We start from the raw sequence: 14,683 nt of genomic DNA on the forward strand, positions 1-14,683 counted from the left end.
TTTCAAATGAAATTGCCAGTCCAAAGAACAGGACGTCCAAAAGCCTCTCCTCTCGTACAACTCAACAATTACATTTGTCACGAGAAATGGGAGGCAGTAAAACATCTTTTGCAGTTTTCTCAGGTAAATAATAAGTAAATAAAAGACAAGAAGAATTAAAAATGTACTCTTGAGTATATGTCATCTTAAGCTAAAAGAAACACAAACACAACCATAACCTAATTTAACTCTTAAGGCTCATGTATTATCCATTTTGTACATAAACAGATCTGTGTGTTTCTCATTTAGTTGCTGTCCCTGCATTTTCTAAAGTCAAATTTGTGTTTTGTTAAACAATCACCAGGGGGCGTTCAAAGTCAGTTAGAGCATTTTACTAAAACGGGAACAAGAAACAAGAAAAACAAACATGGAGTTCTTAGAACACATTTCAAAGTAACATCAAGAGAGAAGCGTTTATTTGTTTTGCAGCTTGTTCTAGTTACTTAGAAATATTTCCACTGTGCTATGTTCACTACTGTCCCCAGTGGTCAGCATATGTACAGCTCAGACCAAATAACATAAATCACATTCACTCTCGGACTATTAGCACATTCCACAGGGCTGTGTACTTTCTCCTCTGCTCTTCTCCCTGTACACAAACTGCTGCACCTCTAGCCACAACTCCCTTATCGGGCTCATCTCAGACGGGGATGAGTCCGTCTACAGGAGGGAGGTGGACCGGCTGGTGTCCTGGTGCTGCGGTAACAACCTGGAGCTCAACGCCCAGAAGACAGTTGTGGACTTCAGGAAAGTCACAGCCCCCAGCCCCCCCTCATTATGACAGACTCCCCCGTCACCACAGTGGACTCCATCCGATTTCACCCAGGACCTCAAGTGGGAGCCCACCATCAGCTCCCTCATCAAGAAGGCCCAGCAGAGGATGTACTTCCTGCTGCAGCTGAGGAAAGCCAAGCTGCCAGTGCAGATGATGGTGCAGTTCCACATGGCCATCATTGAGTCCATCCTCACCTCCTCCATCACCGTGTGGTACGCTGGAGCCACAGCCAGGGACAAACAGAGACTACAGCGCATTGTGCACTCTGCTGAGAAGGTGATCGGCTGCAGACTTCCATCTCTGCAGGACCTGTACGTCTCCAGGGCTCTGGGACAAGCAGGCCGGATCACAGCCGACCCTTCTCACCCTGGACACGGACTATTTGAGCCACTCCCCTCAGGCAGGAGGCCACTCCCCTCAGGCAGGAGGCCACTCCCCTCAGGCAGGAGGCTACGGTCCATCCGGACCAGAACCTCCCGCCACAAGAACAGTTTCTTTCCCTCTGCCATTGGACTCATGAACGCTTCTTAAACACCTGTCACTTTAACCATAATTTAATCACTCACTGCACTGTTCACTTTCTGCACTACATATGTAAATTCAACTGTAAATGTTGTGTACATAGTAAGCCTATTTTTATCTTATAGCAGATTTGTTTTTCTTTTAGAGTTTATATATGTTGTTTTATCATTGTTCATTGTTTTATGTTGGACCGAATCACCAAAGCAAGTTCCTATGTTTGTGAATTCTGTTCAGTAGCAATGGCAATAAACCTTTTCTGATTCTGATAGAACCTTCCAGGAGTGATGTTTGTATCAGGATGTAACAAAACATACATTTTCCTCCTATGATTTTGGTGCATTATTGTCCAGAATAATGGTAGATTTAAGAAATATTTGTTACGAGGTTGTTAGTGTGGCATACTGAGCGGTTAGCCACTCTCTAGAAACACATTTCAGTATATAAAACCCAACAACACCAGGGCATGTAACATACCCAACATACACAGGGCAATAAGGCTCACAGGTTCGTCCACACTGATTAAAAAGGAGTTAGTTACATAATGTTAAATAATGTATTAACTAATTAATGCTTTTAATTACTTTGTTCTTGGTTTCGGATATAAAAACATAAACGAGTCCTTAGAGTTCATTAGTTGTAATATTGCTCACTCTTATTGCACATCCTTTGGTTTGAAATAAACAACATCACCAAACATGAACCAGGCAATGTGGAACGCCATGGCACAGAGCAGGCAGCCCACACAGAAAGGCAAAGCAGCGACAGAAAGGTTGGCACTAGGTCATATAGGGAATTGGACAGGAGGAAGTGACGACATGGAGAGGACAACATGGCGGGAGCCGGGCGGAAGTAAACAGGTGGTCGACCGTAGTAAACATGGCGAACGGTCGTATCATATTCATAATTTAGAAAGAAATAGTGTTAAATGGGCGTGCATTGAATGTAAAACAAAGAATTGTGAAAATGTAAATCACATGGGTCTGGGTTTAACCCTTAACCCTAACCTTAACCCTTACCCCTTAACCCTAACCTTAACCCCTAAACCCAACCCTAAGTTTTAGGTTTACTTTGTTTGGTTAAAACTAGTTCATACCATGACTTTGTATTAGCAAAAGTGTAGCTAACTCATCCCAAAACAAACTAGACTGCAAAAAAAATGTTCGAGATAAAGCTCCGTGCAGGAATCGAACCCTCAAACTCTTTGCATTAAGCCATGTCTTTAACCATCAGGGCCAGTAAGTCTACTGAGTTGCAGCCGCGAGACAGTAAATTGATTTCTCTCACCACCAGGTGTAGCAAAATGGTGAACCACAAGTGATTTGGGCCGCAAGAGCGCCGCCATCTTGGATTTCGTCACTTCCTGTCAAATTCCCTATATGACCTAGTGCCAACCGTGACAGAAAGGCAAAGCCGCAACAGAAAGGCAAGGCGGCGACAGGAAGGCAAGGCGGCGACAGAAAGGCGGTGGCTCAACCCTGAAGCCTGATAATAAGAAATTTGGATTAACTCAAAACACAAATAGTCATTCCGACGCACCGTACTGTGGCAGAAGCTACTTTATGTAAGGGCTTGTGGCGCAACCTTGAAAAAGATACGGCACCAAAGTGCTAGACAACAGGCGCCATGAAGCGGTGCGTGATGGGGCTCAGCCACACTACTGCACTACGACAATACAGGCGTTAATTCAATGGCCATAGTGTTAAATTGGAAAACAAACGGTTGGAATAGCTACTCGGCGAAGCTGAGGACAGGGCGTACACCGGACCGGAAGCGGAAAGACACGAGTCACAGAACAAAAAAGAAAATGAGAGATGCTTTTAAACACTTAAGCGCCACTTACTGGCAAAAAACAATATTGCTACATTGGCATATTATGCTAATTTCATCGCTAATCTCACTAATCACTAACAATCTACACAAAACACTTCTACACGTGATAATGTTTTTTTTACAAGGCTCTGGTATGACTCACGTCAGGTCGAGTGGTTGTCAGTTTCCAAAAAATAGCCCTGGTTTTTCTTAATTTGTGATGTTTGGAGGCTAACGCTAACTCTCTCTTTGAAAATGCATTAGAGCTATTACATGGAATGGCACTAGGCTTTGGAACGCATTTAAAATTCTGATCATTTAAAACAGGCCCATTCAACTTGCTTACTTAGCTTCTGAAAAATCTGGCTCTCAGGAAAATGTAGTAGAATAACCCTGATTCAGAATCATGATATGTTAACCAAGAGTACATTGAACATTTTGTAAGTTCTACATCATGCCTTTGGTGCAAACCTTCATCCGTAAAAACTCTCTTGTTGTTGCTTTTACACTTGTCCTTGTTTAAAACCAGCGTAGTCTTGATCTACTTGTAGTTCTGGTCTAATCCAGGTTTAGTTTCAAGTTTAATCCCATTTTCCATGCGATGTGTGTGAGTGCAAGGAGCTTGACAGAAAAGTTTATCTGCTCCTTATTTACTTTAGATTATACATTTATTTGGTGTTGTTTAACTTCTGCTCTGAATATTAAACCAATTATGTCGACTCGGGTTTTACAAAGACGTTTATTAAACAAGGGAAAGTGTTAGTAGTCCGTTGTATCCACCGGTAAGCAGTTTCTAATTAGTTTTCCGCGCGAATCAACCACATTGAGAGCTGCAGTTATTTTTAGACGGCAACTCCTCTGAGAATAATTGCCTTCAGGAGAAACTCACCTCCTGTTTTCTACCTGTGCTCCTTTTCACAGCCCTCTCCTCTAAACCAGAGCTCACCGTCGACACACCAGGGGACCGCGGAGCTTCAATTAAAACGGCAACCTCAACATCTACAAAGACCCGCTCTCCAACCAGCCACAAAGACGAGAGTCGTATCGAATCACCTCTATCACCCTCGTTGTCTCCCTCAACGCCGCTTCCCCGACCCCCCAAGCCCTCACGCTCTCCTTTCTCATTTCGTCCTAATGATTCTCCCTCCGTTGGATGCTCATTAACGTCCGAGGACCGCAATTCCTATCCTAAAATCTCCCCTGCCCTCAGAACTACTTTCACTCTCGCGCCGTGCAGCTCTTTGGACGCGGAGCTCCTACCCAAAATATCGTTGCATAAGCCACCGGGAAGCGACGTCAAATCCTCAAAGCCCTTTCAAAATTCGTCATTAGATCTCGATGCCGACCAATCGGATGAGGAGAAAACGATTTCGCCAAGTCCGTCCAAAGTGTGCTCAAGAAGCGGTTGCGCAGAGTCCCCACGGCGGTCATTGGCTTTGTCGACGGCTAGATCAAGGTTATCTGGTGACACTGCAGTTTGTCGAACGTCGCAACATGAGCCGACCGGCCGTGGATCAATGTCAAAGCAGCACAAGCAACACTTCTTATCTGATTTGTCTCAGAATGTCAACAGCAGCAGTGTCCTAACAGGAAAACACCAGGCAATGTCAACAGGTGAGTGAAAGTGTCTAAGAAGATATATAAAGCTACACAATATGAGGAAAACTCTTATAAATTTGGTAGTTGTTGTTTTTTTGCAATAACAATAGTATTGCAATATTTAAAAAATATAAGTAATAAAACAAAACAAATATAAATATGTTCATGCCTTATTTGAAAAAATAAATAAATAAATATATATACAAAAATACAAGACCAAACCAGGCTTACATAGTCTTTAATAAAGAAAATTCTACCGACTTTTTAAAACATTTTATATGAAAAATAAAAGTGTTGTTTCAATGATTTTAATTTTCTTGCAATAAGACTTAAAGCATTAGTGAATATTGCAATATCAAAAATATTTGCGATTTATTGTGCTACATACTGGATCCAGATCAGATATTATCTGGCTGATAATACTTTTTCCAGATTGATTAAATAAACACTTGTTAACCTTGTTAACCTTTGTTTTTTCTTTTTCTTTCAAACATGTAAAATTTATTATGTGTCTGTTTTCATATCCAGGCCTCAAATGTCAAAATGCTTGGTTTTCACTTTGTGATGTCATTAATGTATCGTAATCATTCCAGCTTCAAATTTCCTTGACTAAAAATTATCTTCTTTTTTTCCCCCTCTTTCTCTCTCCTTATTTTAGTTTTTACGGTATAGCTTAAAACACATACTTTGAAGACGTACAACTAAAGTAGATGGAGGTAAATGTGCACCTTTCCAGTTGGCTGCCGACCGCCATTAAAAGTAACACAACCACCAAATTCTTATTGACTTTAAAACTAGCTACTATTGTTTTTATTCACTTTTGAACCTCTTCAGTTGACTGCTATCTACATTTTGTATGGCCAAAAATCAGAACTGAATTACTTTGACCTTTTTAAAGGAGACACATTCTGCAAATCAACTTATAAAACAAGAAATACAAACCACATACAAGACACAGTGCAGTAAGTCAAATAGGCACATGTTGTTTGGCATATTCGTCCCAATGTCTGCTAAATATGTCAAACATCTTTTTACTCCCATTTACTCCCCAAGTCCATTGTTATCAGTGTCCAGTCCTTGGTAGTCGGATCCTTCCATTTTTTAAAATTGTCCTTTGTCAGTTGCTAGGAGAAAAGTCTAAATATATCCATCTACTGTTTTGAACTTTTAAGAGCTTTTAATATGTTTTCTCTTCTCATTTTGAAGTATTTAGAGTGATTCATGTTTGAGTTATCATTATTCTCCTGCAATGAAGATGCCATCCAAAATTCCAGTTTTCCCTACTTGGTTTGGTGATACGTGAAGAATTTAGTCGCGTTGACTTGTCATTTTTGCATCAATTGAAAAAAAAAAAGCCCTCACATACAATAAATAACTGTCTTCTTTAAACTGTAAAACGTGAAATTTTAATTCCGCTGTGTTGAATCCTGGTTGAACAAACCTGAATAACGATACATCTGGGGCATAAAGTTAAGAGCACCGACTTACAAATCTTCCCTAAAAAGTTTGGGCAACGCTGCTGTTAAGAGATCACACTTGTGTTAAATAAGGGTCCAAATCGATACAGGCAGCTAATCAAGGCTGCAGTCTCTTTTTGGATAGCGCTTGTGGATAGCGCTAACGGCCTCTGTCACAGCTAATTTAAATCTCACTATAAAAACCTTTGCGGCTATGTTTATTTTTTTTATATTGATTTAACTTTTAAGTAAATACCTGACAGAGACAATGCTTCACCAGACAGGGAGGTAATTACAGAAAAACCTGAATCCCTTGTGTTCTGAATCAATGGCAACTTTCATACTAGCGAATAATTGTATTGCGTAGGACAAAACGTAATTATCCAGAGGCACTGATTTACTTTTGACTCTGACGTATGTATTTAGCGTTTGATTTATAATAAAGTTGTTTTCTTACCCCTCGAAATATGGAACACAAATTGATTGTTTTATTCTCTTTTCTTTTCTTCTGAGGTTGTGCAAAAGAATCAACGTTCGCTCTGATCCGAGAATACCACAACGCCCTGAAGTCAATACAAGGTTTTGCACAAATATTTGAACAATACTTAAAGCGCTCCTCGGCAAGCTGTCACTGCACACATTTACAGCACCCTCAGCCACAACAACAACCACGCACAAGCAAAAAAGCCCAAAACACAATATTGAGTTTTTGTATTTACCCATCATCACCCTGGATTGAGCCTACGCACGGCAAACATATTCTCTTTGTTTTTTCCCTTCACAATAAGAAAGTATTTGTTAGAGATCGACCGATATGGTTTTACATGGCCAATGCCGATACCAATATAATACGATCCAAAGCAGCTGATATTTCTGGGTCTATGTGCCGGGCCAGTTTTGAATTATTTTCAACAAAATCTTACCTATTGTTTGAAATAAAAAACAGCTAAATTATTCTACTAAAGAAAACACCACAAAGTGAATTACGGTCTATATTTAGCGTATTAAAAATATGAAAGATAAACACATTTTACATGCCAACATCACAGTTTTATTACCTATCTACAATAGGGCCGTGTAAACACATGTTTTGCAGTGCCCTCAGCGCACTCTAAATTGTAAAATTAAGCTTTATGTTTTTGTTCTCGATGCATTTGGGCAGCTTGATCTAAATATCGGCTTATGCAGAAGATTTAAAGGGCACATATTATATAGAATTTACTTTTTTGAGCTTTCGACCATGTAACGTCCGTTGGTCAAAAACATACCTGGAGTTGTATTTAGTTTCATTCATGTTTTTGATGAATCCGGTTTATAAGTCCTTTCCCTCTGAGCCTCAGAAACGACACATTTCCCAGTTTAGTGACGTCATAGGTAGAGCTTCGACCTTTCCTTTGCTGTTTTTAAGTCTATACATATCAGCCAACTGATATATCAGGCATCTGTAATATTTATTCTGGAAATGTATTTGATTGCTTTGCTTTGTTTGTCTTGTATTAGTTTAATCCTACAGTTTAGTTTAGACTGTCTCAGTTTTCAGCTCTGTGGGGAACTGTACCCCTGGAAATCCACATTTGTCACAAAGTACCTTCACTTGAAGGCTAAAATGGCCTTGATGCATATCCTGTAATAATAAGCAAATTCAAAGCTAGCAGCTATTGTTTTTAGCCAAATTTTAGCAGCTTCACTCTTCATCTTCAAAGCCAAGCTTTATAAGGGCATTTAAAGTTAGATTTTCTTTGGTAACACATTATTTTAGGCTACATTTATTATATTTAACTGGTTAGAAGTTTATTTGTAGAGCCCAAATTTGACACAAAGTACGGTAATTCAAAGTGCTTTACATAACTGGAAAAGATGCATTAAAATCACATCACAAACAACATACATATTCTGTAAGTTGGTGGTTAATTTGTATGAATTCAACCCTTACTCTGCATAACCTTATTTTGCTTCTAATTAGAACTTTACTAACATTTTCCTTTTAATAACTGCTATTAGAATAATCTTGGACAATCTTGAATCTTGAACAACATTTCTTGAGACTAGTCCTTAACAACAACTTTATTTAAAAAAGCCTGGAATTATAATTACTGTACAAAAATGTCACCATAACATGATACATGAGCAGTAATAAAGTTAAGTAATAGAAAATGTTACTAAACATCCAATTAATGATAAGGTTATTCTACATAATAAGGTTATTCTGCCGCTAATTGTCCCTAATTGCCGCCATAATAACATCTAGTTATGTTGATAAGTGTACCCTAAAATAAAGTGTTTTAACAAATTAGTTTTCATCACATATTAATTAAATAATATCTATAAAGAAAATAAATGAAATAAACATAATCCTGTTGTGGATGTGCTGTTGTGGCAGACAGTGATGACGAGATGTCCAGCGACAGCCTGGACTTGGCCTTGTGTGAGGACGACTCTGCAGATGAAGACTCCGGAGCACAGAGCCGGACACACAACTGCAGATCCACAGACGACTGGGCGAGTTCTGCCAGGGCGAGTTCTGCCAGGGCGAGTTCTGCCAGGGCGAGTTCTGCCAGGGCGAGTTCACACACACTTGAAGAGGGAGAGAGGGATTTGCCCGCTGATGAGGCCCAGCAGCTGTCAGAACCAGAGCAGGTGACATTTCTCTACTTTTCCCCTCCACTTTCACTTTAGGTTTGAGCGAATGGAAGCTATTTCTTAACATTGGGCATTCACAAAAAAAGCTTTCTTCTTATTCGTAACTCAAGCATGTGTTTATTCCTGATTCTTTGGTTAAAATGATGAATACATGAGTTAAATCTTTATTGCCACAAAGGGAATTAACTGGCAAATCATACAGGATGTGCTGTTGCATTAGTGCTCATTCATTTTGTACTTTTGCTTTAAAATAAACCCTGTCACAGAGGAAAAAAATTAGGAGGTTGAGCAATAAATAAGGATTATGTCGGTGTAATCCCTCATTCGTCCAGGCGTGTTCCATAGTAGAAAAAGCTTCAGATGACTACAACTGAAGCTTTTTCTACTACAATAAATAAGGATTAAAAAACTCTATTTTCAAGAATATATATTTTGTTGCTGCAGCTCATTTGTACAGACATCACCACATCATTTCATACACACTGACTAAAAGTACAAATTAGTAAACCATTAAAAAAATGCCCTTTTATTTTATAACTGAACCAAATTAATGGTTATGCATAATGTTTTATTATGTGTTGATACTCCTTTCAGTGTAGTGAAAAATTCTAATTACTTAAGATGGCTTCAGTCAAAAATCCATATATTGGTTTCAAAATTATTTTACAGGTGAGTTCAAGCAGAGAGCCACACATCTGAATGTCTTAACATAGTAAAAGGGGCCTGCAGGGATCAGTCCTGGCACCTGCGTTATTTACTATCAGCGTAAATGATCTGGGAAAAGACCTGCAAGCCAAATTACTCTATTAATCTATATGCGGACAATACAGTAGTTTATGTCAAGGCTTCCGTTCCTTAGGCATGGCTCTATTGAGTCTAATACTCACATAAACTGCCCAAAAAACACAATTCATGATATTTTCAAAAGCTCATTTGAACGATGATCTTAATATTTTTACATCTGAGGCAAACCCATCAAAATTGTTATAAACGCATATAAATAATGGACTGATAAATGTCTCACTACATATGTAAATTCAACTGTAAATTTGTGTACATACTGAGCCTATATTTTATTTTTATTTATCTTGTAGCTCATTGTTATTTGTATCCCATAGCAGATTTAAATTGTTTCTCTTTTTGACTCATTGTTTTATGTTGCACCGAATCACCAAGACAAGTTCTTATCTTTGTGAATTCTGTTCATTGGCAATAAACCCTTTCTGATTCTGATTCTGACATTTAAAATCCATATTACAACAATGATAAAAAAAAACTAAAGCAAAAGATTGTCTTTTATTTTCAACGCAAATCTTGTTTTTCTTTCAATGCCAAGAGAAAAACTGATTGAAGCAACCTTTTTCTCTGTAATCCACGTGGTAGTTTTTCCTTGCCGAGAAGGTCAGGTCCCCTGTCCCTGAACCCTGTCTAAGGACAAATGATGACCATTGTTTAATCTGTTCTTACTGTCGCCCTTCGAGGCAATCGCTGTTGTGATTTCAGGCGGCACAGCACACGTATGTGCAGCCGACCGCTGTATCATGAGGTTGAATCCTGACTCCAACAATTTACTGCATGTCCTCCCTTCTCTCTGATCTCCATTTCACACTGTTCTTTCCTGTCTAATAAAGTCTTCGAGCCAAAAAATCATAAAAAGAAAATTTAATTGAGAATTGTTTACGTTTTTCCTGAGCAAGTTTATTTTATAATGTAATATTTAGTGATTTTCTGTACTGTGTTGATTGTGTTGGCAGCTGCCTGGGCCAGGTATCTCTTGCAAAAGAGATTCTGAATCTCAACGGGACCTCATGGTTAAATAAAGGTATAAAATAAATAAAACTGCAGTGAACATCGTCACGTCACAACTTTGAGGCCAGTGATGTACAAATCCTGGCAAAAGAGAAGAGGTGGTTTGAGAACGGAGTCAAAGAAGCTAGATTTGACAGGAAAGACAATCCATCTCTGAAGTGGTGGTCTAAGGAACAATCTGTCACCCATTTACAACGCCATCCTCAGACCTAAACCTAAGCCTAAACCTTCTTTGGGCTACTATTTTTTTTTTAATTTCCAAAAATACAATAGTTACAGGTTATGTTCTTTGGGTTTTTTATTTAATTTCTTGTTTTTCTTTCTTGTTTTTTTTTTCGTTTGTTAAATAATTAATCTTTAGTTATTTTTGAAGAGAAAGAAGAAACCTTTACAATAAAAACCTGGAGAAAACAATGGGAAAAATGTGCATGAACCGAACACTTCTTAACTGCACTTCGTCATAGACCTCGTAGAAAGTTTATTTCATGATAATAGATTTTTTGTTGCTAAAGTCATGGCGACACATAACGTATAACCTGTTGCTTTTTCTATAACTTATTTTTGTCTGGATTTTTTTTTTTTTTTTATTGGGAACAGGCTTAACCAAAACAAGCCACTTCTATGCAGATTTACATTTGTACTTTCTAATAAGCAGGATTGAAATCAATGTGTTTATATGTAAAAGAAAATGAGATTACCGGTATATATGTTGGTCCATATCGCCCAGCTTGTACATTCTCAAATGTAGCTGTATTGAATTGTTGGCTTTTACTTCTCCCAAGGCTGATTAATGGGAGGAGTACAGGTTCTGAAGTCATTAACCTTCTTGGACCGTGAAGACAAAAATTCTGTTAGTTTCTAGTTGTAGCATACCAGCAATATCAGAAAAGTCTTGTACCACTCTAATTACTTTACATTATTCATCTCTAGCCGGAAGACACCTAAGGGTCTGGTGTTAAATGTACACGCCGGAGTGAGGAGAAAAGAGTAGATTGCAGGGAGAGTGCAACACCAGTCCCAGTGACCTATCAGCCATTTAATGTATGAATCCTTTATGCAAGAAAAGAAGAATAGCGATGCCAGGGCAGTCTTGTCGTAGAAGAAAAAAACAGCTAAAATGAGCTGCCTGATTGTACGGATGGTGGTTATGATTAGCAAGTCATTTCCCTGCCTTGTCCATTTCTATATTCAGTTTCTTGGCCTTTTTATCACTCTTTCACTGTTACAGCACACATTTATTGTTTATTCACAGAGATTATTTTATCTGTTAAACAAGGGAAAGAAATACCAGCCACAGTAAAATAACCCTAACCCTAACCATTGTCAATGAACAGAATTCACTAACAATGATAAGACAACCAATATGAAATGAAAAAGGGCATGCATTAAATAAAATATAAAAATCTGCTATAGGATAAAAATAAAAAAGGCTTACTATGTACACAAGTTTACAGTTACATTTACATATGTACTGCAGAAAGTGAACAGTGCAGTGGGTGATTAAATATCGTTAAAAGTGACAGTGTTTAGGAAGAGTTCATGAGTCCAACGGCAGAGCGAAAGAAACTGTTCTTTATGGCGGGAGGTTCTGGTTCGGATGGACCGTAGCCTCCTGCCTGAGGGGAGTGGCTCAAATAGTCCGTGTCCAGGGTGAGAAGGGTCGGCTGTGATCCGACCTGTTCGTCCCAGAGCGCAGGAGACAGGTCCTGCAGAGATGGAAGTCTGCAGCCGATCACCTTCTCAGCAAAGCGCACAATGCGCTGTAGTCTCTGTTTGTCCCTGGCTGTGGCTCCAGTGTACCACACGGTGATGGAGGAGGTGAGGTTGGACTCAATGATGGCCGTGTAAAACTGCACCATAATCTGAACTGGCAGCTTGAATTTCCTCAGCTGCTGCAGGAAGTACATCCTCTGCTGGGCCTTCTTGATGAGGGAGCTGATGGTGGGCTCCCACTTGAGGTCCTGGGTGACGGTGATGATGGGGGAGTCTGATATAATGCATTGGATTATATTTGAGTTTTTGTTGACTCTCATAGATACTTTACATTGCATTATTCATCCACTCCACATCTATTGCTGGTATGCTAATGTAGCCACAGCCTGGCCAATTTGCATAATTGTCCCTCCAACCACTGACCACTCACTCAATGCACTCATTCATAGGCAGGGTGGGTAAAGCGTCTTGCCCAAAGCCCAAGGTTGGATTATTGTGATACCCCTATGTCGCCATAAGCCAATCTTTACTCTAATTTTGCCTGGCGTCACTGGCTACCTACAGCATATGCTACAGAGTTGATTTCATGCCTAAATGCCTAAATGGCCTTCCCCCATTAGCTCTCTGATCTGCTGGTGCTTCACTGTCCAATGCGTTCCCTCAGGTCAGTTGACCAGGCTGTACTAGAGGGGAAAAAATACCAGTGGTTCATCATGTAATATTTTCATATGTAAATACAATTTGAGAAAGGTGGGCAACATTTCACATATTTGGGACGTATACATCTGGAATATGGATAGAGCCAGGTTTAAATGTTTTAATTCATTATTTTGTTGACATAATTAAGGTTTTTTTGATATTTTTTATAGTTGAATTTTCATTTGTCAAATCAAAAAATAAGTGAAAGACTCGGGACCAGCCTTGCAGAACTTTTCCATCATCTTTTTTGGTCATATTGTGGTCAAGAAACAGGTGATATGACATCATCCGAGACAGATAACGGACAGAGTTGGCCTTGAGTCCATGAAAGAATATATACTGTATGTACTGTATTTTCGCACCGGAGCATTTTTTGGGGGATATTTATTTGATGATAGAACATGGTGAATAGGTGAGGTGTCTGGTATGTTAACGTAACATATTAACAGTTATTCAGATAACTATAGCATAAAGAACATGCTAACAAGTTTACCAAAGCATCAGTATTACCCCAAATCACTAAATCCATTGAATTCATCTTCCTCTGTGTCACTTCTAAACAACTCCCCAAACTCCGGAGGTAGAGGAAGTGCAGATTCTTCTTCTGCATCGCTAAGAGCCTAGAGCGCCCTCTTGTGGTTGTCAGTGTGAAAATAATCAACATGTGAAATGCGGTTGCCAGTGTGAAAATAACGAATAATATCAGTCGCTCTGGAGTATAAGTCGCACCCCTGAAAAAAACGTATAGTCCGGAAAATACGGTATATATTTGTGTGCGTGTGAAGCCAGTATTACAATATTAAAGGTTTGTTAATGCATTACAATATTAAATGTTTATTAATGACAACAATTGCCAGACCAAATCGACCAAAAAGCGAGAGAAAAGTATAAATACTTTTGCCCTTAAGCTGTGATCGAACCACTGACCTTTGGGTGCATACAGTATCTAAAGGGCAGCCACATGGGTTCACAAGTCAATATAAAAAAAATGACAGTTGTGTTAGAAAAGGAATCTGATTTGATTTGAAAATGACTATAAGCTGCACTAAATAAGGAAAACAAATGTAACAACACAATTTTGCCCAAACCAAATGCAATGTAGTTGGTCTCTCTCCCTTCCATTGTTATGCCTGTCCACCCTCGCTCACACCTCCCTCCTTTTCACTACGAGGCCACTGCAGTGTCTCGCAGAGCTATGGTAAGAATGTTAATATGTTTCATCTAATCTTAACCACACAGAGCTTCCTGTTGTGGCCTCATCTCACTGAAGGACACTGGGAACTCGGCTAACTCACTGGGAGGAGCTGCCCATGAGAGCTCCAGGGGTTAATTAGAAATTCACTAATCGCGGACATTTCCTCCAGTTAAAACACAGAATGAATTATAAGTGAAATTCAAGTTTTTACAAAAGCTTCTAAAAATAATAATCAAAAGTAAACCGTGTTAGTTTGTAGAAGTTGTTGATACATCAGTTTAACTAGAAATACTGTATTTTCCCCTTCTATCTGCTCATACTGTACGAGGACGTGAGCCAGAGGAGGGATGTGTGCCGGGCTGTGAACACGTTTGTGGTCCCAATATCTTCTCCTACTGCTTTTAGCACGTCTTTGTTCAAAATCAG

General features: G+C 39.2%; 1 protein-coding gene across 1 annotated transcript; it reads left to right on the top strand.

Moving 5' to 3' along the window:
- Position 1: 1 nt before the first annotated feature.
- On the top strand, positions 2-10,661 carry LOC140372492 (uncharacterized). The gene is made up of 5 exons (XM_072459598.1): positions 2-123; positions 4,067-4,759; positions 6,715-6,780; positions 8,582-8,730; positions 10,596-10,661. The coding sequence occupies exons 1-5, from the start codon at positions 87-89 to the stop codon at positions 10,659-10,661; spliced, it is 1,011 nt and encodes a 336-aa protein (XP_072315699.1). The 5' UTR covers positions 2-86.
- The last annotated feature ends 4,022 nt before the right edge of the window (positions 10,662-14,683 follow it).

Source organism: Eucyclogobius newberryi, unplaced genomic scaffold (genome assembly GCF_026437365.1).
Source record: "Eucyclogobius newberryi isolate DKJ021-1_F unplaced genomic scaffold, fEucNew1.0.hap1 SCAF_10, whole genome shotgun sequence".
Lineage (NCBI taxonomy): Eukaryota > Metazoa > Chordata > Actinopteri > Gobiiformes > Gobiidae > Eucyclogobius > Eucyclogobius newberryi.

What these genes read in the sequence shown, in the direction of transcription:
- LOC140372492 (XM_072459598.1), top strand. Translation starts at nt 87, where the DNA reads ATGGGAGGCAGTAAAACATCTTTTGCAGTTTTCTCAG. An exon ending in ATCTTTTGCAGTTTTCTCAG is followed by an intron (nt 124 to 4,066) that starts GTAAATAATAAG and finishes TCCTTTTCACAG; the next exon opens with CCCTCTCCTCTAAACCAGAG. An exon ending in ACACCAGGCAATGTCAACAG is followed by an intron (nt 4,760 to 6,714) that starts GTGAGTGAAAGT and finishes TTTTCTTCTGAG; the next exon opens with GTTGTGCAAAAGAATCAACG.